This window comes from Panicum virgatum, chromosome 3K (assembly GCF_016808335.1).
Source record: "Panicum virgatum strain AP13 chromosome 3K, P.virgatum_v5, whole genome shotgun sequence".
Lineage (NCBI taxonomy): Eukaryota > Viridiplantae > Streptophyta > Magnoliopsida > Poales > Poaceae > Panicum > Panicum virgatum.
In genome coordinates, this window is record NC_053138.1 from 23,217,467 (window position 1) to 23,244,442 (window position 26,976).

Here is a 26,976-nt window from a genome sequence, read left to right on the forward strand (position 1 = left end):
GGAATGGAAGAGGCGTGGGTGGGTGGGGCGGTGGGGAACGAGGAGGGTTCCAATTAAATTAAATGCTTCCTTGATGTTGGACGGACTCAACCGGCCGTTCCAATCGATAAGAAAACGGCCGGCTGTAGAGAAGTCATTACCTATATGTAAATGATCAACTTTAGCAGATCAATTGATCATTTGCTGAATTGGATAATTGAATCAGATAAGTGTTATGAGGATGAAACTTCTCTCATATTTTATAAAACTCCTCTCTTTTTTAATGAACTTGCTATATCAGTAAATTTGCTGATGTGCCGTAATGTTTAATACTTCTGAAATTTTTTATGAAACTTTTACTGAGACTGAATTATACGTACATCGGTCTTATCTAGGAGTATCATTAATATTGTTACCGTGAAGTTATTGTTAAACATCTCGAGCTCGAGCTCAGATTTTGCTCAAAAAAAAAAAAAAAAAGAGCTCGAGCTCAGATCGACTTCGGCTCAGAATCCTCAGGCTCGCTCGAGCTCGGCTAATTGACAGCCCTCCCGCTCAGAGGGAGCCGCTCAGGGTCAGGGGCCTCAAGTTGATCTCCTCCCTTGCTTTTCCTTTCCCTTCTCTCGGACTCTCACCTCCCTTTGCTCTTCCTTCCCTGGCGACGGCGACTGGGCGAGCGGCGGCGCCATTTGTCCTGTCTTCGCCCAGCCCTTTGACGGCAACAAGCGCATCCTCCAGGTATGCCGGCCCCTTCTCTTTCCTTCTTCTGTGCCAGACGGAGCACCCCGAACCCTAACAATACTATTTGTATTCGGATCTGAATCCAGTTACATTAGATTACCTAGTAACTTCGATTTTGTTTGCAAGAATTATCGGGTGTACATGTGTACACCCATGTCCTATGCTGGGTCCACCCCTGGACTCTAATGCTCTGGTATTGCTCTTTCTGAATTTCTGATCTCAAAGGTCATGGCAGAGATCATAGATTTATCAGGGGACGGAGGTGTTCTTAAGACGGTGGTCCGGAAAGCAAAGGATGATGCTATAGCGCCATCTGATAGTCTGCCCTTGGTTGATGGTACTGATGTTCATTCTTGTGTTTTGAGCGAGCATTGCATACGCAATATTTTTTTTCATTACTCCTGTTTGGTTAGACAATAGTGTGTAATTTGAGTTATGATACATGTTCCTCTTTGTTAACTGGTTTCTACTACCATCATTCAGCTTCCGTGTCCTCAGTTGACTGCTACATGCACAGTTGATGCACTTTTTATGTTGTAAAGTGAACACCTTCTGTTTCACATTGTCACGTTCGGCTGTAAAATAATTTCGAGGTTTCAGATATGAGTATCACCTGAATACAGTGCATACAAGGGTGAACATTTATCTTTCTAACTTATCTGCAGTTCATTACGAAGGCACACTTGCTGAGAATGGTGAAGTTTTTGACACCACCCATGAAGACAACTCTATTTTCTCATTTGAAATTGGACAGGGGGCTGTCATCAAAGCATGGGATATAGCCTTAAGAACTATGAAGGTATGTAAATATTCTAGTTTCTGGTGTGGTCTTCATCATCTCTGAAGCATCTGTAACATCGTCTGGCATATCAAATTAAAGGTTGGCGAGGTTGCAAAAATTACATGCAAGCCAGAATATGCATATGGAACTGCGGGTTCACCACTGGAGATACCTCCTAAGCGAGTTTCCTTTTTCACCCATCGTTAGATTGATAATTTGAGCTTTCCCAGTTCGATAATGTTAGTAACCGTTGGAACTTTGTCCATGCAGTGCAACCCTCATTTTTGAGGTGGAGTTAGTAGCCTGCAGGCCGAGGAAAGGTTCAAGTGTGGGTAGTGTCTCTGATGAGAAAGCCAGACTTGAGTAAGGCATTTTCCTAATGTTCCATTGTAATATCCAGCAGAAAAATTCCAGTTATTATTTGATTTAGCATAAATGCACGTGTTTGTTAAGACTCTAGTCCTCAAGTGAGTCCTTCATGACACTGTAATACTGAGCAAGAAGTCACAATGTTGTGTCCACCTTGTAATCAATTATTATTTATAATGTGTTTATTCTATTATAGTTGAAGAACTATATAATGATCGTAAAGTAATAGATACATAAATTTGAGCAGGGAACTTAAGAAGCAGCGAGAGCTAGCTGCTGCTACCAAAGAGGAAGAGAAAAAGAAGAGGGAGGAAGCAAAAGCCGCCGCCGCAGCCAGGGTGCAAGCAAAGCTTGACGCCAAGAAGGGGAAGGGAAAAGGGAAGGGGAAATAGATTACAACGTTGCTGCTGATTACTGTAACCTAGGAAATAATATGGGAGCATCCAAGTCAAGCTTGGTTACTTACTAGCTACTGTGCTTGATGTGCGCTGCCCCCTTGGTTTGCAGAATAAAAGGCCCCGTTTGGTTGCGCGTTGTAAAATTTTTGAAAAGGCATCTTTCTACATTTGAAGTACTAAACATAAACTAATTACAAAAATAATTACAGAACTCGTCTGTAAATTGCGAGACGAATCTAATGAGCTTAATTAATCCGTCATTAGAGGTTGTTTACTGTAGCATTACTGTAGCGATTTAATGTCTAATTATAGTCTAATTAGGTTCATTAGATTTGTCTCGCCATTTATAGACAGCAGTCGCAATGCGTTTTTTATTTCGTCTAGATTTAAGTCTCCATGTAGATGCCGGAAAATTTTTTTGGAATTTGGAATTTTGCATCCAAACACGGGCTAAGGAGAGAAATATTTGGCATCTACGCAGATCACCAATCGTATCGCTTGCTTTACCAATTGACATCACTGCTGATTTGGGATAACATGTTCCTGTCTGACAGACTAGCTGCATGTTTGTACCTGAATGTCAAAATAGTAAAATTGACTGACATTGAATAGTAGCACTCTACAGAGCTAATAATCATTGAGGGGCTCGCATTTCATATTTTCATTTATGTGCTACCAAATTAGTAAAAGGTTTCAATTTCTTATTATCTTTAATAAAGAAGTACATATTATAGATTCCCTAAAAACAATGTTATGACCCCGAGTAACCACCCTCATCCAATCGCAGGCTCAGGGAACCTCAGCATGTTCACTTCAAACTGCAGAGTGCTGTAAGCTATTTCCTCATCGCTTACGTGATCTATTCAAGCTCCGGATGTGGGATACTTGCGCTTACTTGTACAAGAACATTATACATAGCTCAAGCGCCCAAATGTACATCAACTCGCCATGAGTCTGAACAAATGTACACAAATGATAGGGGAAAACTGTTTTTCATGACCTTTGGCTACATTGGCTCTCAAAAACATGAACATAACTTTACAACAGAATTGCCTTTTCTCAAGTTTTTGTAAGCAAAGCCTACTCCAGATTACAAACGAGGCAGAATATTTTTCTCAACATGTATGTGAAGAATGAATGAAAAGTCTAGGTTAACATATTCATGTCTCGACTCAGGATAGACACCAGGAGAAAGCTTGTGGTAATCCGTATCTTGCAGTGCCCCAGTTCAGAATGGTTCAGAACAAGCACGTTCTAGCAGCTGAATGGGAAATCCTTTCACAAATTAGCAACTACCTATTGTGAATGTACTATTGTCTTTTTTTAATCACATTGGTGGTGTAGACTTTGGAATATCATATGATGTACGGTACCGAAGGCCATTTCCTGTAGTATTTGATACAGGGCAGAGCCAGCAGAATATGTTAGGCCCCAGAACCTACGTGCAACCAGAAAATAATGGAACATTAGTAACAAGTGATGCCACCCATGGTTAAGAAACCAACTAACATAACATAAATACTCCTGTTCCTTTTTTTTATGTTTTAGGCACTGAAAAGTGATCATTTCCGTTCGGCGTGTATGCATTCAAGTGTCATTATTCAATTTAACTTTTAATATAATTTAATGAGGTCGTGCTGCAATCCTTAGATGATTAGATACAGAGACTAAATCATTCTTGCTTGCATAAATCTGTGGGCAGTGCTACATTCAATATATAGATGAGGTTAGATCCTGACAAGAGTTTCTAACACTAACAAAAAATAAATGCAATCATATCTTATCTAAAGAAAGATAGCATGCAAACTAACTTATCCAAAGCCATGCACTGCAGTATGCCATCATGGTTAATGGGCATAACATGCAGCATTGCAGCACATAACAGGTTGCATGATTTTGAGACATAACTGTATTAGGAATATGGTCACAATTTATTTTCACCACTTAACACATGTTACAAGTGTAAAATATCAAATGAAAACAAAAGGAAGGAATATTTTTTATTATAAAAGTGAATACTGCCAGCATAATATGCCTAACATGATAAACATCATTTTTCATGTCAGCTTGTTTCCTTCAATTTGTAGTTGTCTTTAGATGGAAGATAGATTGTCATTAACCTTGTTTGTCAGTCTTCACCATTCTCATTTTGCATTTATAATTGGAGATGCAGAACATTTATGCTCTCAAAGAACAACAAATTATCAGTAAGGATAGTTCTTACTGAAATAAGATTGTCATAGACACCAAGGTCATATGGATGATGATAGAGATCTCCACCCTTTTCTGCCAACCACATCGCTCTAACTCCTTCATGGTACTGCATACCATTAGTAACAATCTTGTCAAAACTTCTATAAACAAGAGCGCTATCCAATAACAAGAGTAATTTTGGATCACAAACCTCAATTGTAGTTTTGTTCTGTAACATGAGGTAAATATGCCAACCCAAGAGCACCGCCAACGCCAATGCTAATGGAGAAAGAATGACCCCACAAATAATCTGCCAATTTGATAAGTCTCTTCAAAATTCTTATTCAAATACAATTCCTATCAATGGCTCAGATTAACATGCAACAAGCTAGTAGCTTCAGTAAACATTCCCAGAGTACTCACAATGGATGTTCGAGAAGAATCACTGCCTGACTGTTCATCTTTTGGAACACTGTGCATAACGCTTCCTATAATCAGAATCTGAGATCAAAATGAAACTTTTAATTATGCTAAACCTCAGGAAAAATGGTTGACAGAGGAAATCAAAGAAACTAAACTACCATTGCATAGAAACTTGCAACTACAGCATATAATACAAACACCAAGAAAATCTTGTAGTTCTCGTGCCCAACACAGTTATTAATCCAAATGCAATGATGGTCCTGCAAATGTTAATTAGGTGAGAAATGTGAAGAGAACAAATAGAACTATAGGAAAATGACATCAGAATTGATAGTAGCAGCACCATTTTTAGAACACATCTCTTGCAAACACGGCAATGGTGTGCACGTGGAGGTTTATAGTGGCAACATTTCTGGCAATATCTCAAGTCACCACTCTGCAAAAGAAGTAGAGATGTTGTGAAACATACAAATGATAAGCTACTTTTCAGGTATCAGAAAGAAAGCATACAACAAAAATGACGCGGCGGGCAGCCCATGATCTTTTCCACTTAAAAAGGAAAGTGCCAATCTCAGCTTACCCTATCCCTTCCCTATCCTTTGATGACAAACTAGTAATATAACACTGTAGTCTGTAGTGAGCATTCACTTTGGAATTACTGAATTTAGAAATGAGAAATCATTGACTAATAATCTCAAACAGGTTGAAGATTCAAGATCAACCAATAAAAACCTTAAATATTGGACTAGATCCACCCACCTAGGTGGAATACTGGAATGTACTGACTCAACCTTAAATATCTACTCCCAACTCTGAGCTAGAAAATAATTGGGTAGAGCAATTTGCATCAAAATTGCTAACCAAGCTACTGCTTTCGAATCCCATTTGCCGACTTTGAGCAAGGTTCCCAAGTTCCAAATAAACGGTGATAAATTCCGAAGCAATTATTTGTACCAAAAATGATACACGAAATTACTAACCAAGCTGCCTCTGAATCGCATTTGCTCAACTTTGAGCAAGGTTCCCAAGTTTCAAATAAATGGTAACAAATTTCGAAGCAACGATTTGTACCAAATATGATATGATACCCACAGCTACTAACCAAGCTGCTGCTGAATCGCGTTTGCTCAACTTTTAGCAAGGTGCCCAAGTTTGAAATGAACGGTGGCAAATTTCGAAGCAACAGGGCACCCTCACACCCGCAGATCCAAACCTCCACCAGCAACACAGCAGCGAACCCAGAGGCCCGCCCACGCTCCGGCCGAACCCAGGCGAGGGAGGGAGCGCGCGCTCGAGAGAGAGAGAGAGAGAGAGGGGCAACGCCAGCGCCAACACACCTTGCGCTTGATCTCGTGGACGGTGCTCTCGGCGTCCTCGACGTCGGGCACGTAGCCCGGTGGCACGCGCCCGGGGTCCCTGCGCACGGCGACGGCGTAGGTGGCGAGGCAGGTGGCGGCGAGCGCCGTGAACGCGGCGGCGTTGGCGACCCCGGCCGCCGTGGACAGGCCCAGCCACCGCGGGACGGCCAGGAACACCGCGGTGTAGTAGACGTACCCGATCGCCGCCAGCACCGAGAAGATCGGCAGTGTGAGGTAGCCCGGCCGCCCCGCCATCGGTGGGGACGCGAGCCCCCCCCCCTGCTTTGGGCTAGGGTTCTTCCGGCCAGCGGAGGCGGCGCATCGGGGCGCGGGGCGAGCGGGTCGGGCGCGCACGCGGCGTGCGCCCGTTTTACTAGGGAAGGCCGCTGCCCAGTCTATTCCGCGGGAACCAGCCGCGGCTGGAGAGGGAAGCGAACGCACCAGGCAGGCAGCAAGCGAATGGCTCGTGACGTTGACGTGGGCACCGCACGGCAATGGTGTTTTCCGCGTGTTTGTGCCATTGTGGGGGATTATTGTCATGGGTTGATTAATTTGCTTGTTAGTAGCGTGTGGAGGCAACGGCGGCGTAGGATGGAAGCAGATGGAAATTGCTTGATTTGCTTTGGTGAGAGACGACTTTGCGTGAGGGCAAAACTAGCTGTTAATGTTTGCTTTGATTAGAGAAGAGATGTGTTGAAGTGTGTACATGCTCCATACCGGCACTGACGGAGTTACCTCAGGGCAAACTCAATATGGCAGCAAGACAGCATTAAAGAACAGAACATCATTTTATTTAAAAAAAAAGAACAGAACATAAGTCACTTCGTCTTCTTCCAAGTGGTAGAGAAACTGACAAGCTAACAATTTTTTAGACAATAATCTATACATTTGCACTTAATATGATTGAACTTTCTTACAGAGAAATGGTGCAAAAGGCTGCAAAGCACGTTACGTAAAATTATCTGTGGCCTAAAATAGTGATTTTTGCTCTTTTCTGTAGAGTTTGAACCAACTGATGTTGTATAAAGCTGAATACTCTAGGGTATGCACCTTATGAGTGGACAAAATGCAAAAGAAAATCTCTCTATTTTCTAGATTGATGTCATGTTAGATGAAGGATCTTTGCTTTTGTGTTGTCTCATACAGTCCAATAGGAACACTCTTCACTAAGCATAACCAATGGTACTTTAAATTGTTTGGAGTGAGGGCAATTTGTTTTCCTGCGGGACCAACTGACCAAGCTCTTTCCCGTAGCAAACAAGCGCATGTGAGGATTGCGCACTGGGTTCAAAGAATTGAAATTGCCACAACTTTATTATCTCCTGCCATGTTTTTTATACTTCTTTGGATTTTGATACGGTTACAACCAACTATAGATCACTGACCTTGCAAGCCAAATATGTTATAAAATAACTATTATTAGATTAATTATATAATATATTTTATACTAAATTTATTTGGAATATAAATGTTAGTAATTTTTATATAAATTTGGTTAAATTTAGAATTAAAATTATTTAACTTCTTGGGAAGTGAGAGTTGCCTTCTTTTTAGGATGAAGGTTGTGATAGAATGAAGCTAAAGAGTGTCGAGCTTTGTGGATTAGATTGTAGATGCTAAATTAATTTTTAGTTAGTTGCCTTCTTTGGTATGCTTTATAAATATTGTCGTGGGGTGAACTTTTTCTTTGAGTTATGGCGTGATTTTTTTTTATTACTGGCGTGAGGGAACAGAGGGAGTCAGAGCGAGCCGAGAGCAAATCATCTAATGTGATTGCGAGTCTGACCCATTCACTTCTTCTCATCCAAGCCCTCAAGCCCAAGCCCACCCCGGCCGAACTAAAACCCATCGCAGAGATCACACATCCATCGCCGCCGCCGTCGCCATGGCTGCCGCCGAGGATGACGACAGCGACGTCATCCTCCTTGCCCACCAGCTCCCCGTCGACATGGACGGGCCCGACGAGGGCCGCCTTGCCCACCTCCTCCCCCCGCTCCACCGCGCCCCTCCCCCGCCCCCGCCTCCCCCATTCCGCCCGCCGCCCCCACCCCAAGCCGTCGCCTCCGCCGAGCACCGCCTCTCCTTCCGCGGCTGGCTCGGCGCCCCGCGCCACTGGGACCTCTGGGTCGCCAAGCTGCGCCCGCTCCATGCCCCTCTCTGGCGCCGCCTCGGCATCCACGACGCCGTCCTCACCTCCACCTACAGGTTCAAGCCCGACACCTCCCTCGTCCTCCACCTCGCCTCCTTCTGGTCCCCTGCCACCTCCACCTTCGCCTTCCCCTGGGGCGAGGCCACCCTCACCCTGCACGACACCGCCCTCATCGCCGGCCTCCCCGCCACCGGCTCTCCTGTCCCGGCGCCGCTCCAGCCCCAATGGCGCCCCGACGAGGCAGCGCTCAACGGGGTGCGCCTCGGCTTCAACCGCAGCGCCTGCAAGAAGGCGCACCTCTCCGCCTGGATCAAGCACTTCCTCACCGATCACGACGACACCGTCCTCGAGCACGCCGCCTTCCTCGCGCTCTGGCTCACGCGCTTCGTGCTCTCGGGCCAGCCGGAGTCCACCATGCGCCAGGCTGTCTTCCCCATCGCCGTCCGCCTCGCGCGAGGCGAGCGCGTCGCGCTCGCGCCCGCCGTGCTCGCCTCCCTCTACAGGGACCTGCGCGACATCAAGGCATTCCTCGTCGCCGCCGGTGCTGCCGCGACAACCGGCAATGCTGATACGCTATCTTCCTTATCCCTCTACTCGCCCCTCTACATTCTTCATCTCTGGATATGGGAGCGCTTCCCTGCGCTCAGGCCCGGAAGGGAGAACCCGCAGGGGGATGGTGAGCCTATGGCTGCTCGCTGGCATGATCTAAACAGAAAGGTCAGCCCGACACTCATACGTGATGTCCTCAGTTCAAGGGACAACTTTCTATGGCAACTTCCTTATGCCACTTCTCTCAAGAAGTACAGTGGCTGGGTTTGCAGCAGCGATCTCATTGGAAATGATCATCTGAGATTGCTGGCACACTGCTTGCGGCCTTGTGAGCTTGTGGGGATGGATTGCATTGAACAGTACCTCCCGCACCGTGTTGCAAGACAGTTTGGACTGGACCAAGATGTGCCTATGGATGTTCGCCGTGCCAATCAGGATTGGGTGGTTGCTTGGCAGACCTATGAACTGGAGGGGAAGAATGTGAGTTTATTCATCCCACAGTCTGAACCTGGGGTCACAGCGCGGTACGCACAGTGGTGGAGGCAGCAATTACCACCTTCTGATCTTCATCCAGGGGCACTAAGCATTCCCGTGGAGTCGAAGTCGAAGACTTCTAAGCGCAAGGTTAAAAAGACCCCAGCGGCAATGGAAGCTGAGGCAGAGAAGGAGCGGAGGATGAAGAAGGCTCGTGTCTCACCTAGTGACAAAAAACGCAGGCTTGAAGAGATGTATGATCCAAAGTTCTCAGGTTGGCTTGCAGCTGGAAGGAGTGGGATAAGAGATGCTGCTGGCAGCAGCTGCAAAAAGGGATACTTGCCGAAATATGACATGGAATCAGATGAGGCATTGTTGCCTAATGTTGGAGCTACCAATGATGATGTTGTGCTACTTCTGCCAAGGATGCAAACACCAAGTCCTGTTGTATTGGTGCCCAAGAAGTATGATACCATGAATCCGGCTTTAGGTGATGGAGGAAACTCCATTGTAGATGTGCCCCCAGAAATCTCCAATAATGAAGTTGAAGGAAATGCTACTGCAATGCGGAAGGAGGAAAAACTTAATAATTCTGTAGACATGTCTCTTGATATCACAAATAAGCCAGAAGGAGACACAGTGGCAATGAAGTCAGAGAAGGAAACTATGGAAATTTCTGTAGTCAGGTCTGTTGGAACCACAGATAGGCTAGAAGAAGGAGCTACTGTGGTAATGGAGTTGGAGAAGGAGGCTATGGAAACACATCATATTCCTGTAGAGGATACTACAAAAGTTCCTCAATCAGAGTCTGAAAAGTATACTATGGTAATGGAGTTGGAGATGGAAGCTATAGAAACACATAATATTGCTGAAGATGATACTACAAAAGTTCCTCAATTAGAGTATGAGAAGTTAAGAGATGAAGCAACAATAGAGGAAGATACCAAGGAAAAGCCCTGTGCAGATGGCAAGGATCTAGCAGAGAAAGATGTAGATGAGTCCACGGAGGTTTACAAAGCAAAACAAGCTGAAGGGGAAGGACACAACTTGTTAACGGAGAAAAATGGTGATAATATTACTGATGCTCTTGGAGAGGGATATGACTTGTTAGCGGAGAAAGACAGTGATACTATTACTGATGCTCTTGCAATAGAACAAGCAGCAGAAGGACAATCCACATCATTGACAGAGAAAGGTATACACGGCCATGTTGAGGAAATTACTCTAGTGGAGCAGGTGGATGGACAAAGCGAGGAGGCTACAAAGATAGCAACAAAAGGCATCCCTGAAGAAATCGCTCAGGCACATGAAAAGGAATCTGATAATGATACGATGATATATTCCAAGAATTCAGCCAATGGTGAGATGCCATGTAGTTCAGCTCCTGTACAATTAGGCACAATGGAGAAGCAATGCAATCAGAATGTTGAGCTGAATAATCAGAGGGAACCGTCATCTGATGCAGCTGCTATGAAGGTTGAAGGTGTATATGACCATAAAACCATGGATATGCATGAGGTGGGTGTGCTTGCAAATCTCTATATCTGTGTTAACTAACAGTTAATCCGACACTGACGACCATGCTTTTTTGGCAGGAAATGGCTCTGACACAGAAACATGACCATAAAATCATAGGTGAGAACAGGGCGACATCAATATTGGAAGGAAGCCATATGCTGGATAGCGGAGTGAAATCTGATTCGATTGCTTTGGAGGCTGATGAAATTCACACTGCAGGAGGCATTCAAAAGAAGGAAATTTCAGATTTGGGCCAGGTGATTGTGAATCACCTTATCGGACTCATTAGGTTTGGCCACTCTTATCTTCTTAACTATTAGTTAACATGACCATGCTGTTTCTTTGTCACCAGGAAATGGCTCCGAAACAGAAACAGGACCACATAATCAAATGGGAGAACAATGATTCAATGGTTTCGAAAGGCAGCCATATGCTAGATAGCAGAGTGAAATCTGATTTGGTCACTTTGAAGAATGATGAAACTCATTCTGGAGGAGGAATTCGAAACCAGGAAATTTTGGGCTTGGACAAGGTGAGTGCGGTCACAGAATCTCTTATCATGACTTTTGGTCACAGATGGTAATCTAACTATGTATTTATTTTATTTTTGTGGGGGTAGGTGGTGCAGGAAATGGCTCTGAAACAAAAACAGGACCACATAATCGTATGTGACAACAAGGAGACAACAGAACTGCAAGGCATCCATATGCTAGATAGCGGAATGAAGCCTGATGTGGTCATTTTGGATGTTGACGAAACTCCTGCAGAAGGAAATGAAAACCAGGATATTTCGGATTTTAACAAGGTGCGTGTGCTTGCACAATCCCTACTAAATTACTTTATTTGAATCATGATATTTAGTGTTTTGCAGCAACAAGGAATGAATGGAACACAGGATCCCGTAACTGTAATTGAGAAAAATGAAGTGAACATGTCAAAGGGCGAAGATATTCCTGTTTGCAGTGGATATCAAATTGGACCTGCAATTGAGAACAACAAAATGAATATGTCAGAAGATGCAGGCATTCCTGATTGCAGTAAACATCAAATTGATCCAACAGGTATAGAGGTTAATGAGGTTGAGTCTACCAAAAAACTGCAGAACCAAGAACTTTTAGACAATAAAGAAGTGAGTCTTCCTGCAAATCTAACCTTTTCTCTTGTTTGATATGTACCTTATCTGAATCCTGATATTTGGACATTTGCAGCAACTAGCAAAGGAGGTAGGACAACATCTAGGAACAACAATTGAAAACAATGAAATGAATTTGCCAAATGAAGCAAATGTTCTTGTTTGTGGTGAAAACCAAATCAATTCAACTGGTACAGATGTTTTTGAGGTCGAATCTACCAATGGTATACAAAACCAAGAACTTTTGGACAATAAAGAAGTGACTCTAGCTGCAAGTATACAGGACCAAGAACTTTTGGACAACAAAGAAGTGAGTCTACCTGCAGAATTAACTTTTGGTTTGGTTTGTGGAATCTTTTCTTTTTCGAGATTATGATTCAGTGGAATCTGAATATACTCTTTTGCAGGACCAGATAACAGAGAATAGAATGGAGTTGGAAATCGCATATAAAAGTGGTGTATCCTTGGATGAGGGCTATAAAGTTGGTGATGGAGTGGATACCTGTGCGGTTGCTGTCAATGTTAGTGTTTCAATGCAGAACAAGGAAACTTGTACCATTGAGGCAAGTGCATTTTAGAATATCTCCATCCAGTTAACTATGACTTAGTATGACGAACATTTTTTACATCTGTAGGCAATAGAGGACAAGCAACACCATGAAGTTGAACATGTGAATGAGGAGAGGATTTTGAAAGATACAATTATGATAGCTAGCGGTGGATTGAAATCTGATGCTACTGATATGGAGGTTGACATGGCTGGGTCAAAGGAGGGAACACTGAACCAGTGTGCTGCAAGTGTGGAGACGGTGAGCATAGTTTGAATCTTCAATGTAAACTTTTCTTTTGACTGTAGTAGCTGATGAATCTCAATTACAGGAAGCGGCAATGCAAGAGAAGCAGGATCTGGAAATGGCTGGTGAAGACACCAACAGGGATATGGTTGATACGAATGCACTTGAATGTAGAGTGAAACCTGATGGAGCTGTTAAAATGAATCATGAGACTCTTCGTACAACAGAATCTGTTGGTATAGCAGGGTCTAAAATTTCTTCCGAGGACAAGGAGAAGGCAGCTTCCTTTGAAGAACACAATATAACAGAAGTTGCAGGCTTTGAATCAAATCAAACTACAGGGATGGAGCTTGAAGTAGCTCTTCAACTAGAGCCGAAAAACCTTGTAGAAGTGAAACAAGAAAATTTGGATAATGAAACTGGAAGATCCATTTTTAAGGAGAATGATGAAGTGTTTTGCAAAGATCAAACCTCAGCATGCGTTATGATTTCTTCTTCAAATATTGATGATCAATGTGAGGGTGATAATGGATGGGCTGAAGAATCGGCAAAAAGCTATGACAAGTTAGCTTCTGATTCACTAAACACAGTTTGTCATCACCCTGTCAAATTTGGCAAGTCAAGTAACGAAGAGGTTAAAAGAGCACAGAATATCAGATCTATGTATTTAAAAGATATTAAAGAATCACTGGGAAGAATTCGTGCTGAATCATCAAACAGATTACAGGCCACCAATTTTGGTTATCCCTCTAGGCATGCAGTTCAGGAATCACACTCAGCTTGCAAGGAGATCAAAGTGCCTTTGCGTGATAGTGGAAGGGATTTTGGAAGAGATCGCGCACTAGAGTTGGTTGTTACAAGTCCAGCAGAAGAGAGTTCTCGTTGGAGACAAGAACAATATGCACTTCAAATTTTAGAAGATGTGCAAAATGCTCGAATTGCTGAGAAAACTAGGATGGAGATGGAGATCAGAATACTGAAAGCGCAAATTGCTAGCATGGAGAGACAGGTGATGAACTTGGATCACTTCTCTGAGGTGAAGTCCAGATCAAAAAGGCACTAGCTATTTGCAGTTCCAACAAATGCAAGTGCTTGTTTTGCACAAAAAAATCCATGTAGAATTGTGCAGCTTTAGTTTTGTAAAACAAGCGCCAAGCATGCAAGCTTTGTTTTCCATCATCTACCGATTTAAGATTAGATTGTCTTTACTCTTGAGTGAGTTTCATTTAACAGTTTAAGATCAGATATGCCTTTGTGCACTCTCGAATAATCCCTGGTGAGTTTTAACATGCCCAATTTGATTTAGTGATGTACTACGTTATCAGTGAATTTCTGGTGCCAGTCAGGTGCTTCTCACCATTTTTGTAAGTTTGATCGCCTACAAGGCTAACATATTAATGAATTAAATTGTAGGTGTATTCTAACATGAATTTGAGCTATGCCTGACCATATAGCGAAGCTGCAGGAACTTTTTTTTTTTGAAATGCTAATTTTGCTGCCTAGCTGCATTGGGGGGGGGGGGGGGGAGCTAAGATAGTGTGCATCAAGTAATGCATTAAAAAACACCTTGTGGTCTTTAGCAAGTAAAAATATACGAGAGGTAAAAGAATATATAGAAAAATATACTTGGGATCAAGGAAACGTGGTGCTACTTCTTGGTCATAGCAAGGGTGGTGTAGTTGGGGTCGCAGGCTCGCAGCCCTCTTCCTCTACTGGCCACAACTGAAAGACAGTCAGGTTTGCTATTAGCTTAAAGTCCATATGGAGGAAGGCCTTTTTCTTCAGGTATCCTGCGAGAGGGGAAGCTTGGTGACTGTTCAGGTTGTGTAAAATCATGGAATATTGGTATCCAGAGTCCTCAAGGTATTTGCCTAATCATTCCAGTCACTAACCAGCTTGCGTAACGAATGACAGTGTTTTTGACTCGATTCGTTGTCTTATTATTTTCAGGGTGATCTGCAGGCTCTGTAAGATCTGACTTATGTAAGAAAAAACTCCTGAGACAGCACATTAGTACTGTACTACTACTATTACTATTACTACTACTACTCATTCTCACGGGATACGTACAATTATAACTCGACCAGAGGCTAATCACAGTATTATACATTTGAAATGAATCAGGTAGAAGAGCTGCCAATCGGATTTCTTAAAGAGAGGTTGCTCCTCCTCGCACCTCTGTGTTTCCGGCTCCGCTCCTAGCACCTCCGCGTTTTTGGCTCCCGTGCGATGCCAGGTGTCCTCGACCCTTTTTTTGTTTAGATAGAAGCTTCCTATCGTTGATCTTGTGAACTGCATCTTTGTTGACTCCAGATTTTACTTCTCCTGGTGCCTGCGGTGAGGATCGTGAATCAGAGCAACATGATTAAAACTTTTCCAGGTGAGTTCTTGCCTTCTCCCTTTTATCCTTTAACTGATGAATCAAGATCTTTGTTTTCATTCGCTGATTTTGCAGTTTCATGATCCAAAGTCTTAGATTTATGTGTTTAGGTTGTCTTAGTTTAGAGTACTATGATATACCTGAATTTTCAACTCATTTGTGGTTTATGTCCTCTTTGTTTATGCAGTACCTTGTGCTTCCATGGGCAATAATTTCTTGGACCAAAACATTATTGTACATACCAATATCTTCAGAAGGTAAGTTCTGTACCCCTTCGCTTTCTTATATGTCCTTATTGCATTACTTGCCAAATTTTTCCTTTTATCTACAGTGAGGGTTCCTTGAAATGTGGATATTGATTAGTTTTTCTTCAATAAGTTTTGAGACTAAAGAAAATTTGGACTTTGACTTTGTTTTCTGTAGTCTGAAATTTGATGTTGGCCTTTTGCCTCGCTTATAGATTTGTGACAGCGGAAAATTTTCATATATAATTCATGGAGTCTGCCTGGAATAATGAGTTAACACACACACTTCCACCAAAAGTTATTCATAATTCATCTATAATTAGCAGGTGCAAAGGATCATGTTATATGCATTTGTTTTTGGAAGCTCATTGGCAATTGTCTCACTGTAGAAGAAAATATATTGTATGTGTGTTTCTCTTTGCCTGTCTACTATTCACAATGAATGATGGTATTATGTAAACAACAATTTAGGTTCTATCTTTTGATTCCCATTTCAAACCCTTTGTTCTTCTGATTTGCTTCAATGCGGTTTTATTTTAATCAAGTAAGCTCGCACAAAATATTTTGTTGGAGGCATGGCCTCGTGATGAAGATGGACTGATAAGCTGTCACTCCGCACCCAAGAACTTGATAAGCCATAGGAGACATCCTTCTTGTAATTTGGTAAACCAGTACTTGTTTCACTTTGTAGACCAGGATGTCTGGCTCTGATGTGTGATACTCCTATGATGATTGTTTTCAGTTTCGTTACAGAATCCTTCTATGCAGGTTTAGTCTGCAACTTTAAGCTCCACTGGAATATAAATTTAGAGTGCAATCTAAGCATTCAGACACACTTACGGTTGGAGTGAAACTGTGAACTGTTTGCTTCAAGGCAGCCAATGGTACGTTTATAAAAGATATGATTTGGTTTCTATCTTTGGCGTGTGTCACTTCACAACTTTACAACATACTCGAAAACAACAATCTAGGAAGGATTGCGCTAAATAGACAAGAGAAGACACTACATGCCTACCTCCAATATTACGAGAGATAGCTTACTGTTGTGTTGTTTCGCGTGAAAAGTAACCTGACTTTAGTGTTTGTTAGTCAAACCAAATGTTCTATAATGTCATCTTGAAGTTTAGCTCACTTCTTTCTGAAATTTACGTGGCGTTAGTTTAATACTATGGGCTTTTGCCACTAAAGTTTGCATTCCTCAAGTTTTGCTATAATTGCTAATTTTCAGGTCTGCTTCCAACTGTATGGAAAAGGATAAGGGTCCATTGGTGCTCTCTGTTGGTGTATATGTGAGCCCATGTATAGAGGCCTATCTAGAGCCTCATGTATAGGATCTATATATCACACCCTTTTAGGGTTTGGAGGAATATATCTTTTTATTCTCTCCTACATGGTATCATTTGCCTAGATTTCTTCTCTCTCCTCCTCCCTCTCCAGATGCTGCCGCCGCCGGCGCCATGGCCGGCTGCCGGCCGCCGGCGCCACCCTCCCTCTCCCCCCTCCTCCTTCTCTCCCCTTCCTTCCTCCTCCCCTGCTCCAGCAGCCGCCGCCGCCGCATGGTCCCTGCTCCAGCAGCCGCCGGCCGCCGCCTCTTCCTCTACTGGCGCTGGCGCCGCCTGTGCTGCTGCTGCTGTGGGCGGGCTGGGCCTGGGCGCCGCCGCCCCTGGTGCCGCTGCCTCCCGCGCCGCCCCCTCCATGGCCGGCCGGCAGCCAGCGCCTCCGGGGCCCCAGGGCTGGCCGCCCCGATCTGCCGCCGCCCTGGGCGCCGCGGGGACCCTGGGCGCCGCCCGATCCAGTGCCTGGACAGGGGGCGCCGCCGCCGCCGCCCTTGCCGCCGCCCAGGGCGGGCAGGCCGCGGGCGTGGCCCTTGCCCCCGACGGCGCGTCGGAGCTTCAGGTGCGGCTGGCCGAGGCCGTGCACGCGTGCAACCAGTGGCTCGGCGCGGCCCCCTCCCTTTCCTCTGCGCCACCCCCCGCCGCTTGTTTCTCCTGCTTCGGGCGCTGCTGCAGCCCCTGCTCCGGGCTCCTCTGCTCCGCGCACTGTTGTGGCCGCGTGGTGGCCAGCTCCCGCGGCCGCCCTCGCCGCTCCTGCGGGCTGGCCGGGCCTGGGCGCCGCTGCCGCCCACGCCATCCCCGTTGCCGTGGCCTGTTGGCCGCCGGAGCCGTCCCACGTCGCCGACACCCTCGCCGCGGCGGCGCTCGCGCCGGCCGCGACCTACGAGCGTGCGCAGGAGATGCTGCGAGACCTCGAGGCCAAGCTCGTCAAGGCCAAGCCAGCACAGACGCATGCCGCGCAGGCCGTTGCGCACGCCGCCGTCGCACCCGCCGCGCGGGCCGCCACCTCCCTCGCCGCCGCGCAGGCCGTGCGGGCCGCCGCATCCCTCGTTGCCGCGCACGCCGCGCAAGCCGCGCGGGCCGCCGCCTTCCTCGCCGTTGCGCGGCGTGCGCACGCCGCGCAGGCCGTCGCGCCCAGGGACCCCGCACGGGCCGCTGCCTCCCTCGCCGCCGCGCGGGCCGCGCAGGCCGCAGGATCTGCCTTCCCCGGGGCCCCTGGCGCCGCGCCCCTGCACGCGCCCGACCCTCTCCTTGGTGCTCCTCTCACCGGCCAGACCGGGGGTTGGGGAGGCCGAGGGCGTCGTCGGCGAAGGAGACGTGGTGGTGGTGCTCGGGGCCCTGGAGGTACACCCTGGCCATCCTTCCGCGCCCCATGGCCAGGGCGCATCCCGATGTGGCCGTTTCAGGGTCAGGGGGGAGCCCTCGTCCTCAGCTCCAGCCGGCGGCCATACTCGCCGCTGCTGCTCCTCTGTTCGCGCCGTTCTGGACCCCACCCAGCCAGCAGCCGACCTGGCTTGGGGGGTGGGACCAGGCCGCACTGGCGCAGTCCTTCAGCGCCATGGGGCGGACGCCGCCGGTCAGCACCGAGTGGATCGCCGACTCGGGTGCCTCCTTCCACACCACCCCACATGCCGGTATCCTCTTCTCTGTCCGACCCCCACACCCCTCTTGTCCTTCTTCCATCATGGTTGGTGACGGGTCTTGCCTTCCTGTCACTGCCGTGGGTTCTGCTCCTGGCTCCTTTCGTCTTCCCAATGTCCTTGTTGCTCCTCAAATGGTTCATAACCTTCTTTCCATTCGTCAGTTTACTGCTGACAATTCTTGTTCCATCGAGTTTGATTCTTCTGGCCTCACTGTAAAGGATTCGGCCTTCCGGCGTCCGCTACTCCGGTGTGACAGCACGGGGCCCCTTTACACCCTTCGCCTTCCTTCTTCCACTGCACCACTCTCGCCTTCTTCTTCACCCTGGCCGTCTTGGTCTGCCGCTTTTGCCGCGACGCCGTCTTCCACCACCTGGCACCGCCGTCTTGGTCACCCTGGCCGCGACGTTCTGGCTCAGCTCAGTCGTAGTACCGATGTTTCTGGTACTAGGGCTCCTGCTGAGCCCCTCTGCCATGCGTGCCAGCTCAGTCGTCATGTTCGGCTCCCTTTTTCTTCTTCTTCGCATGCGACGCATGCATTTGATCTTGTTCACTGTGACCTGTGGACCTCTCCTATTCTTAGCCTTTCTGACTATAAGTACTATCTGGTGGTGGTCGATTTCTCGCACTACTCGGACGTTTTCTTTGCGCGCCAAGTCTGAGACCTTCCCCACCCTCCTCCACTTCTTTGACTGGGTGTCCACTCAGTTCGGCCTCACCGTTAAGGCCGTCCAGTGTGACAACGGGCGGGAGTTCGACAACTCCACCTCCCGTTCTTTCTTCCTCTCTCGGGGTGTTCAACTGCGTATGTCTTGTCCGTATACCTCTTCTCAGAACGGCAAGGCTGAGCGGATGATTCGCACGACGAATGACGTCGTGCGCACTCTTCTGATCCAGGCCTCTCTGTCCCCGCGCTTCTGGGCTGAGAGCCTCTATACCGTCACCTACTTGCTCAACCATCTTCCGTCTACTGCTTCTCCTGCTCTCACTCCACATCACGCTCTTTTCGGTACCCCTCCTCGCTACGACCACCTTCGGGTCTTCGGGTGTGTGTGTTACCCTAACACCTCCGCCACTGCTCCTCACAAGCTGGCGCCCCGCTTGACTCGGTGTGTGTTCCTTGGTTACTCCCCTGACCACAAGGGGTACCGATGCTTTGACCTCACCTCTCGTCACGTCCTGATCTCCCGACACGTCGTCTTTGACGAGTCAGATTTCCCCTACTCCACCTCCTCCAACCGCTGATGCTGGACGGGGTTGGTGGAGAGATACACGGCGCTGACGTTGTCGCAGTAGACGAGCGTGCTCTTGGCGAGCGGGCTGTGGAGCTCCGCCAAGAGCTGTCGTAGTCAGGACACCCCCACACCTTCTCCTGACCCCGAGCTGGAGTCCCTGTTTCCAACTGACCCAGTGGTTCAGCCACCTTTACCTGCCTTTCCTTTCCTTGCAGGTTTTTCTGGCACACCGGCACCGCTTCCGGTGATCCTTGCTGCGCCACGCGCGGCCCCCGGACCTCCAATCGTGCCACGCGCGGACCCGGTGTCTCCTGCTGCGCCACGCGCGGCCCCGGTGCCTCCCCTTGCACCTGCGCGGTACACTCAGCCGGTGCAGGTGTACCAGCATCGTCCGGCGCCTACTCCGGCACCGCCGCGGTACGCTCAGCCGGTGCAGGTGTACCGGCGTCGTTCGTCGCCGGCACCGGCACCGCCTCCGGCTCCGGAGGCTCCTCCGATGCCTACACCGGAGTCGTCGCCGCCGCCATCTACACCGGAGCCGCCGCCGCATCCGCCTCCACCGACTCTCTCTCGAGTCGAGCCGGCGGTGTACCACCCGCCAGTCGTCCATCGGGATCCTCGGCATATCCATCCCATGGTGACTCGGCGGATGGCGTCTCTGTCCGCGACGCCTTGGCGGATCCTCACTGACGTCGCGTGATGGAAGAGGAGTACGCGGCTCTTCTTGCCAACCAGACGTGGGATCTCGTGCCGCGTCCGTCTGGTTGCAATGTGTTCACCAGCAAGTGGATCTGGACGCATAAGCGTCGGGCTGATGGCACACTGGAGCGCTACAAGGCTCGCTGGGTTCTCCGGGGGTTCACTCAGCGGTCTGGTGTGGATTATGATGAGACCTTCAGTCCAGTAGTGAAGCCTGCTACTGTGCGCACGGTCCTCTCGCTTGCGCTCTCGCGCTCTTGGCCTGTGCACCAGCTAGACGTGAAGAATGTGTTTCTTCACGGCACTCTGTCAGAGACTGTCTACTGCTCTCAGCCAGCGGGATTTGTGGATTCGAGTCGTTCGGATATGGTCTGCCGGCTCAACAAGTCTCTATAGTCTGAAGCAGGCTCCTCGGGCTTGGTACTCTCGGTTCGCCACGTTCTTGCTGACATTGGGGTTCACCGAGGCCAAGTCTGACACGTCTCTCTTCATCTACCGCCGTGGGGATGAGACTGCATATCTGCTGCTCTATGTTGATGACATTGTGCTCACAGCCTCCAGTCAACAGTTGCTTCAGAGTGTCATCTCCTCTCTGCAGCAGGAGTTTGCTATGAAGAATCTGGGTCAGCTCCACTACTTCTTGGGCGTCACTATTGAGCCTCGCCCGTCTGGTCTTCTCCTTCACCAGCGGCAGTACGCCCTTGATATTCTGGAGTGGGCTGGGATGACTGATTGCAAGCCCTGCTCCACTCTTGTCGACACTCAGGCGAAGCTATCTGCTGATCTGGGTGATCCGGTGGCTGATCCTACTGCCTACCGGAGTCTAGCCGGCGCTTTGCAGTACCTCACCTTCACCAGGCTGGACCTCACCTATGCTGTTCAGCAGGTCTGTCTCCATATGCATGATCGCCGGGAGTCACACCTTGCTGCGTTGAAGCGTCTCCTCCGCTATGTCCGTGGCACTATGGATCTCGGTCTGGTGCTTCACCGCTCGTCCTCTGCTGAGCTAGTGGTCTACACCGACGCTGACTGGGCTGGCTGCCCGGACACTCGTCACTCCACTTCCGGTTACGCTGTCTTCCTGGGCGGCAACCTGGTCTCCTAGTCGTCCAAGCGGCAGCCGGTTGTCTCCCGCTCTAGTGCCGAGGCGGAGTATCGGGCTATCGCTGACGGCGTGGCGGAGGCGTCCTGGCTACGATAGCTCTTGGCGGAGCTCCACAGTCCGTTTGCCAAGAGCACGCTTGTCTACTGCGATAACGTCAGCGCTGTGTATCTCTCCACCAACCTCGTCCAGCATCAGCAGACGAAGCATGTGGAGATCGACCTACACTTTGTGCGCGACAGGGTCGCCATCGGCGATGTTCGGGTACTCCATGTCTCGACTACCTCCCAGTTTGCCGACATCTTCACCAAGGGACTACCTTGTTCGACCTTCTCGGAGTTTCGCTCTAGCCTCAACGTAGCCGGTGGCTAGTTGTGGCTGCGGGGGGGGGGGGGGGTATTTGCCCTTTGTACTCTCTTTGTACTCTTTTCTTGTCCAGTCTTGAACACCGCTGCGCCGGTAGTTCAGACTGTAGGGGGGTGTTGGCTTTCTTGTTGTCCAGTTTTGAACACCGCTGCGCCGGTAGTTCAGACTGCGGGGGGGTGTTGGTGTATATGTGAGCCCATGTATATAGGCCCATGTATAGGATCTATATATCCCATCCTTTTAGGGTTTGGAGGAATATATCTGATTATTCTCTCCTACACTCTCTGCTGCTGGGCATGGAATCTGATGTTGCCGCAGCACGATGCAAAGGTGGGTTTAGTTTCTCTACTTGGCACCAGCATTCTACTTTTGTGGTGCTTATATACTGCAAAGGTAGTGCTTTTCCATGTTTTCTTTGATAAGTTGCATTTCTGTACTGACCTAAAGGCCCTGGGTATTATAAGGGGCATATTCTCTTGTTCAGAATATCTGATCCTAACATACTTGATTAGGATAGCGCAATCTTTGTGGAATTCTCGCTTAACTAAGTCGCGCACAGATGTTCAATGCACTATAATTTGCATTGTGTTTCTGTTCTGAAAGAGAGTGTAATAGGCTAGCTCAAGTAAGAACCTGGAAACATAAATGAACATTTCAGTGTTGTGGTACAGCTGCCAAATCATGTTACATTGTTTGCAGTGCAAGAGGGTCGTGTGCCATGCTGGTTACAGTAGAGACCGTACTCCCGTTCTACCAGCTAGAGAGCCGATTACAGTATGGCTGATGGATTCATCTATGATATTTTTATTATATTTTTTTCCTCTCAGATTTCAGTTTACTTCTCTGATAGCTTATCGATTTAATAAGCTGAGTGTTATTCTGAGGAACGAGAGTACTCTATCCTGCTTGTGATGAGTGAATTGTCAACTGTGCGGTGTGATCATGCGCTTGGTCTTTGGATTGCAGGTACACGGGCGACGAGTGTCGACGGGGAGCTGCTGTGGAGGTGTTGTGGCCGATGGACCGTGCGGTGGACGGCGGTGAAGGGCAGCCGGGACCGGAGCTCGGACTGGGTGGCAGCTGTGGCGTCCACTCCTGGATCGAGGGCGCAAGCGGCGACGGAAGGCGGGTTTCTTGGTTTGCGCCACAAAACCAAGGAGGCGGACGGCGGTTGAAGACGCCAAGTCGTGGAGGCACGGGCGTCGGTCTCGGGACTGACGGAGGCGACGGGCGTCGACGGCGTCTCGGGCCTCGCTGCGGGCGAGGAGGTGACGGGCGTCGGGCGGCGTCTAGGACCGTCAGAAGGCCGAGGCGGGAACGGCGTCTAGGGCCACGGCGCGGAGGCGGGAATCTTCCCGCGCGTGAGGTTTTGGCGGTTTTCTCAAAACCGGCCACCTACCCGGGTTTCGCGGACCCTCCAAAACCGCGGACTGGATCTTCATCAAGACGGCGGCATCGCGGAGAAGACTTCGTTTCGAAGAAAGAACCTCTGCCGTCGGATGAGATCGTTGTACAGGGGGTGCTGCAGGCCAACCGGTCTAACCGGTCCCTGGCACCGGTCTGACCGGTCTAACCAACCGGTCTGACCGGTCCAGCGTACCGGTGTGACCGGTCCCACGGGTATAAATACCCCTTCACTTGTGTTAGGTTAATTGCGGCTTTTGTAATCTGTTCGTGGACTCTCTGTTTCTCCAGGCCGCCGCCCCTGTGTTCTCCTCCCCCTGTTTCTCTCTTTAGAGTAGATTTGTCCATGGATTTGTGAAAGTTTGTATTGGATTTGATTGGGAAAGGAGGCCCCATCCTCCTTGTGTCCTCTGTGCTTTTGAATCAATCCAATTCCGTCCCTCTTGTGCTTTTTGTGATGGATTTTCGTTTTGATTTTGATGCACTTGATTGCGACGGTTCGTAGGGCTCTTTGGAGTGATTCCTGTGCTTCTAGCTTCGTGCCAATCCCTCTGGAATCATGAGCTCTTCAGATTTGAAGTTTTCGAGTAGTTGAGAAAACCCCAATTTCTTTTGATCTCCCCCATAATTCTCTAGATTCGTTGATCTTTAGGCCGAGATCTTTTGGGGATATGTTAACGGGGTAGGGGTGAAGCAATCCCCCAAGTTTCATCGATTTTCGTGGTCGTTTGCTCAAGATTCACCGTTTGAATCTATTTTCTCGGGGATTTTCTGGGTGCTACCGGTCAGACCGGTAGGACAGACCGGTCAGACCGGTAGGACAGACCGGTCAGACCGGTCTGCTCTTTTTGAACAGACACGACCGGTCAGACCGGTCCATCGCACCGGTCAGACCAGTCCTGGCAGATCAGTCCTGAAGTTTTCCCACTTTGCTTCCGATTCGCTTCGTGTTTTCATTCGCTGGTTCGAGGTCTTTTGTGTTGGTTTAGCTCTTCAATAGCTACTCCAAACTTTGGTCAGAACGCTTGAGGGATTGGGCGATTTTGGGATATAGGCCGACGGTTTGAATTTCGGAAGAAATTTTAATCGGCTCCCATTCACCCCCCTCTGGTCGCCGGCTTCGGTCCCACATATTCGTGGCCTTGTTTTGCTGATACACCCACCTGGGGTTTTCTATTTTAGATTCCTTCGTTGATTATTTTCTTTTTGCACAACAATGGGGACATTCAGGCTTCTCATCTCAAGTAGCAGAACTGATATTTAATTTCAATAGTTTCAACATCTGAGAAAAAAATGCAATCAGATTTGCTGCTTATAGCCTATACAACCACAAGAGACAGGCCTGGTGTTCCTTAACCTATTGCCGTTCTCAATGCCATCTATATATTCACATCTAAATATTCCTAAGCAAGATCATCAGAGCACCATTGTGAATTTCAGCACTGCTGGCGTTTGATGGTGACTAGGCTGTTTATGCTTGTTTTTTTATTTACAGTCCAAGCAAAGATGAACAAGAAGGAGATGCACTCATCTTGGCTCTAGCAGTTGCAGCCAGCCATTTAACTCCATATGATCGCCTGCTGCTCGACATTTGATCTTAAAGAGCAATTCTGTTAATTAGCTAAATGTCCTTTGGACAGTGGTGGAGCTGCCCGTTGTTGTCGGGTTGGTGGACCCCAATAGATTTATGCAAAATCAATAGAGATTACTGTTCTATAGTATTTTTTAAAGACAAAGACCCCTGTGTGCAACACACAAGACCCCGGTGCTATTATGATCTGGCTTCGCCCCTGCTTTGGATACATCATGGCCTGTGCTCAGTTCTGTTAATTAGCTAAATGTCCTTTGATCTCATGGCCTGCTGCTCGACATTCGTATGAATAATAATATATGATTACAAGAACTCTACGGGCTGTGGAGGCCACACAGCCAGCGACATCAACGCTTATGAGCAAAATGGCCTTGACCCTATCTACAATCATGTCTATTCTTAAATCTTATTGCTGAGCAAGATGGATTTATATGTATAAAATCTTTGTTATTTCTAAGCCTGTGTTCTATCCGAACTTATCATAGCTATCTACATGATTTACTATTTTGAAGTAGGTTAATTATTATTAAAGTACTATATTGAGATCTTGATAGGGCGCCCTATTTCTAGCTATATTTAAAAGCAGCAGAAGCCTAGACTTAGCAAACAACAAATGGAAAAAAAAAAACTACAGGGCAACACCGTCTAGCTGGATTGGGGCATTAGCACGTGCCGGATTCAACTCATCTCCAACAACTTTGGCCAATCGGGTTGGGACATCGACAGCTGCCGTACATTAGTCGGTTAGATTGGTTTGCACCTGATATGTTCCCTTGTACTATTATTGTCATTGTTTTCTTTGAGCCCCCCCCCCCTGCGAGATAGTAATTGTTTGCTTTGGTTAGAGATCACATGTGTCAAGGTATCCATGCTCCATATCCCAAACGGGCGTTTGTTTGTTGCTTGTCACTGCACACATCAACGAATGATTTTGCTTGCTCGAATGAAGTTTGTTGACATGCTAACGCATGACAAATACAGGTTGGATACGGATACTGGATGCACATCGTAACTATCGTTTCTGAAAAATACAGTTCATTGGTTATACGTGATCGTGCCCTCGAGCTACATGGCGGGGCAGTAGAAGTGTCGAGGAACTATGAAATATGAGCGGAACTTTAAGCGATAAATATTCTAGTTTTCTTGAACAACAGCATTAAGTCAAGATGGCCGAGTTGGTCTAAGGCGCCAGTTTCAGGTACTTGTCCGAAAGGGCAGGGGTTCGAGAATCCCATTCTTGACATGATTTTTTTTATCAATAATATCAATTGTTTAGAATTAGAACGTGCCATGCTGTGTTGCATCTCAAATTGGCAGCGTTGGGAACGTGACATGATTTTTTTTATCAATAATATCAATTGTTTAGAATTAGAACGTGCCATGCTGTGTTGCATCTCAAATTGGCAGCGTTGGGAACTCTGATGTAAATTCAGATCAGTTAAATTGATTTCATATTTTAGAAATTGATACTCGAACATTCTTGAAAAAAACAACAACAAAAAGAATGATATAATTCGGACTTGGGTTTCAGTTTAACCAAGTAACTCAAAATCCAACGAGCAAACAAAAGCAGCTCGCTCCTGAGTCCTGAATGCTTGATACTTGATGCATGGCTTGACCCTTGGAGGGTCTTGCGCTAGTGCCTCCGTCCCGCTCCGACCTGCCGGCTCCGCCGCGCACGTCGTCGTCTTTTGAGACGAAAATCCACCAATAAGAGCCCTACCTAGATTGCCGGCTTCCCGTGTGCGATCACGTGATGGCGGAGGGGACCCGCCGGCGGAACCGGCCGCCGGTCGCGAGCTCGGCTATAGCCGCCGGCCGGTGACTTTGCTATCGTATCTCTACTGCATGCATGGCCGCGGTTCCGTTGCCCCGTCAATTCAGACGAGCTTGCACCGTGCACAACGTTGCCGCCGTGCGGTTGTGCCACCTTCCAGTCGTCATCGCCTGCGCAGCACCGACGTCGCGTCAAATGGAGAGCTGGAGCGCGCGAGTGCCAGGCCAGGCCAGGCCAGGCCACCCTCAGAGAATGCAGACTCGCAGCGCCACGTCGCTGTAGGGCTTTTATTGCGCGAGCCACCGTACAATTTACTTTTTAATAAGCATAGAAAGAGCTTTTTTT

At 47.7% G+C, this 26,976-nt stretch overlaps 4 protein-coding genes across 9 annotated transcripts; 3 read left to right on the forward strand and 1 right to left on the reverse strand.

Moving 5' to 3' along the window:
* Positions 1 to 543: 543 nt before the first annotated feature.
* LOC120698465 (peptidyl-prolyl cis-trans isomerase FKBP20-1-like) lies at positions 544 to 2,885 on the forward strand. Its single transcript, XM_039982088.1, has 7 exons — positions 544 to 717; positions 946 to 1,057; positions 1,386 to 1,519; positions 1,601 to 1,680; positions 1,772 to 1,864; positions 2,118 to 2,379; positions 2,720 to 2,885. Exons 2-6 carry the CDS (start codon positions 949 to 951, stop codon positions 2,260 to 2,262), a joined length of 561 nt encoding a protein of 186 aa, XP_039838022.1. The 5' UTR covers positions 544 to 717; positions 946 to 948; the 3' UTR covers positions 2,263 to 2,379; positions 2,720 to 2,885.
* A 305-nt stretch (positions 2,886 to 3,190) lies between these two features.
* LOC120698464 (probable protein S-acyltransferase 16) lies at positions 3,191 to 6,645 on the reverse strand. The gene is made up of 7 exons (XM_039982087.1): positions 6,222 to 6,645; positions 5,228 to 5,320; positions 5,043 to 5,144; positions 4,885 to 4,962; positions 4,673 to 4,771; positions 4,493 to 4,588; positions 3,191 to 3,706 (listed from the first exon to the last, which is right to left on the reverse strand). The coding sequence occupies exons 1-7, from the start codon at positions 6,495 to 6,497 to the stop codon at positions 3,596 to 3,598; spliced, it is 855 nt and encodes a 284-aa protein (XP_039838021.1). The 5' UTR covers positions 6,498 to 6,645; the 3' UTR covers positions 3,191 to 3,595.
* Positions 6,646 to 8,059: 1,414 nt separating this feature from the next.
* LOC120698466 lies at positions 8,060 to 25,067 on the forward strand. Of its 6 annotated transcripts, none has more exons than XM_039982092.1 (14): positions 8,062 to 10,932; positions 11,010 to 11,189; positions 11,285 to 11,464; positions 11,552 to 11,737; positions 11,804 to 12,061; positions 12,141 to 12,374; positions 12,472 to 12,628; positions 12,698 to 12,873; positions 12,944 to 14,017; positions 14,078 to 14,721; positions 14,809 to 14,841; positions 14,983 to 15,238; positions 15,426 to 16,367; positions 24,759 to 25,067. In XM_039982092.1, the coding sequence occupies exons 1-9, from the start codon at positions 8,128 to 8,130 to the stop codon at positions 13,919 to 13,921; spliced, it is 5,154 nt and encodes a 1,717-aa protein (XP_039838026.1). In that variant the 5' UTR covers positions 8,062 to 8,127; the 3' UTR covers positions 13,922 to 14,017; positions 14,078 to 14,721; positions 14,809 to 14,841; positions 14,983 to 15,238; positions 15,426 to 16,367; positions 24,759 to 25,067. The 6 variants fall into 6 exon arrangements, with proteins under 6 accessions (XP_039838027.1, XP_039838028.1, XP_039838026.1 ...); XM_039982090.1 differs by having other exon boundaries at positions 12,944 to 14,721; positions 15,426 to 15,495; positions 16,252 to 16,367; positions 24,759 to 25,065; XM_039982089.1 differs by having other exon boundaries at positions 12,944 to 14,721; positions 14,983 to 15,094; positions 15,172 to 15,238; positions 24,759 to 25,065.
* Positions 17,179 to 24,858, forward strand: LOC120700737 (transcription initiation factor TFIID subunit 4-like). Its single transcript, XM_039984974.1, has 3 exons — positions 17,179 to 17,464; positions 17,547 to 17,787; positions 24,759 to 24,858. Exons 1-3 carry the CDS (start codon positions 17,179 to 17,181, stop codon positions 24,856 to 24,858), a joined length of 627 nt encoding a protein of 208 aa, XP_039840908.1.
* Positions 25,068 to 26,976: the final 1,909 nt, after the last annotated feature.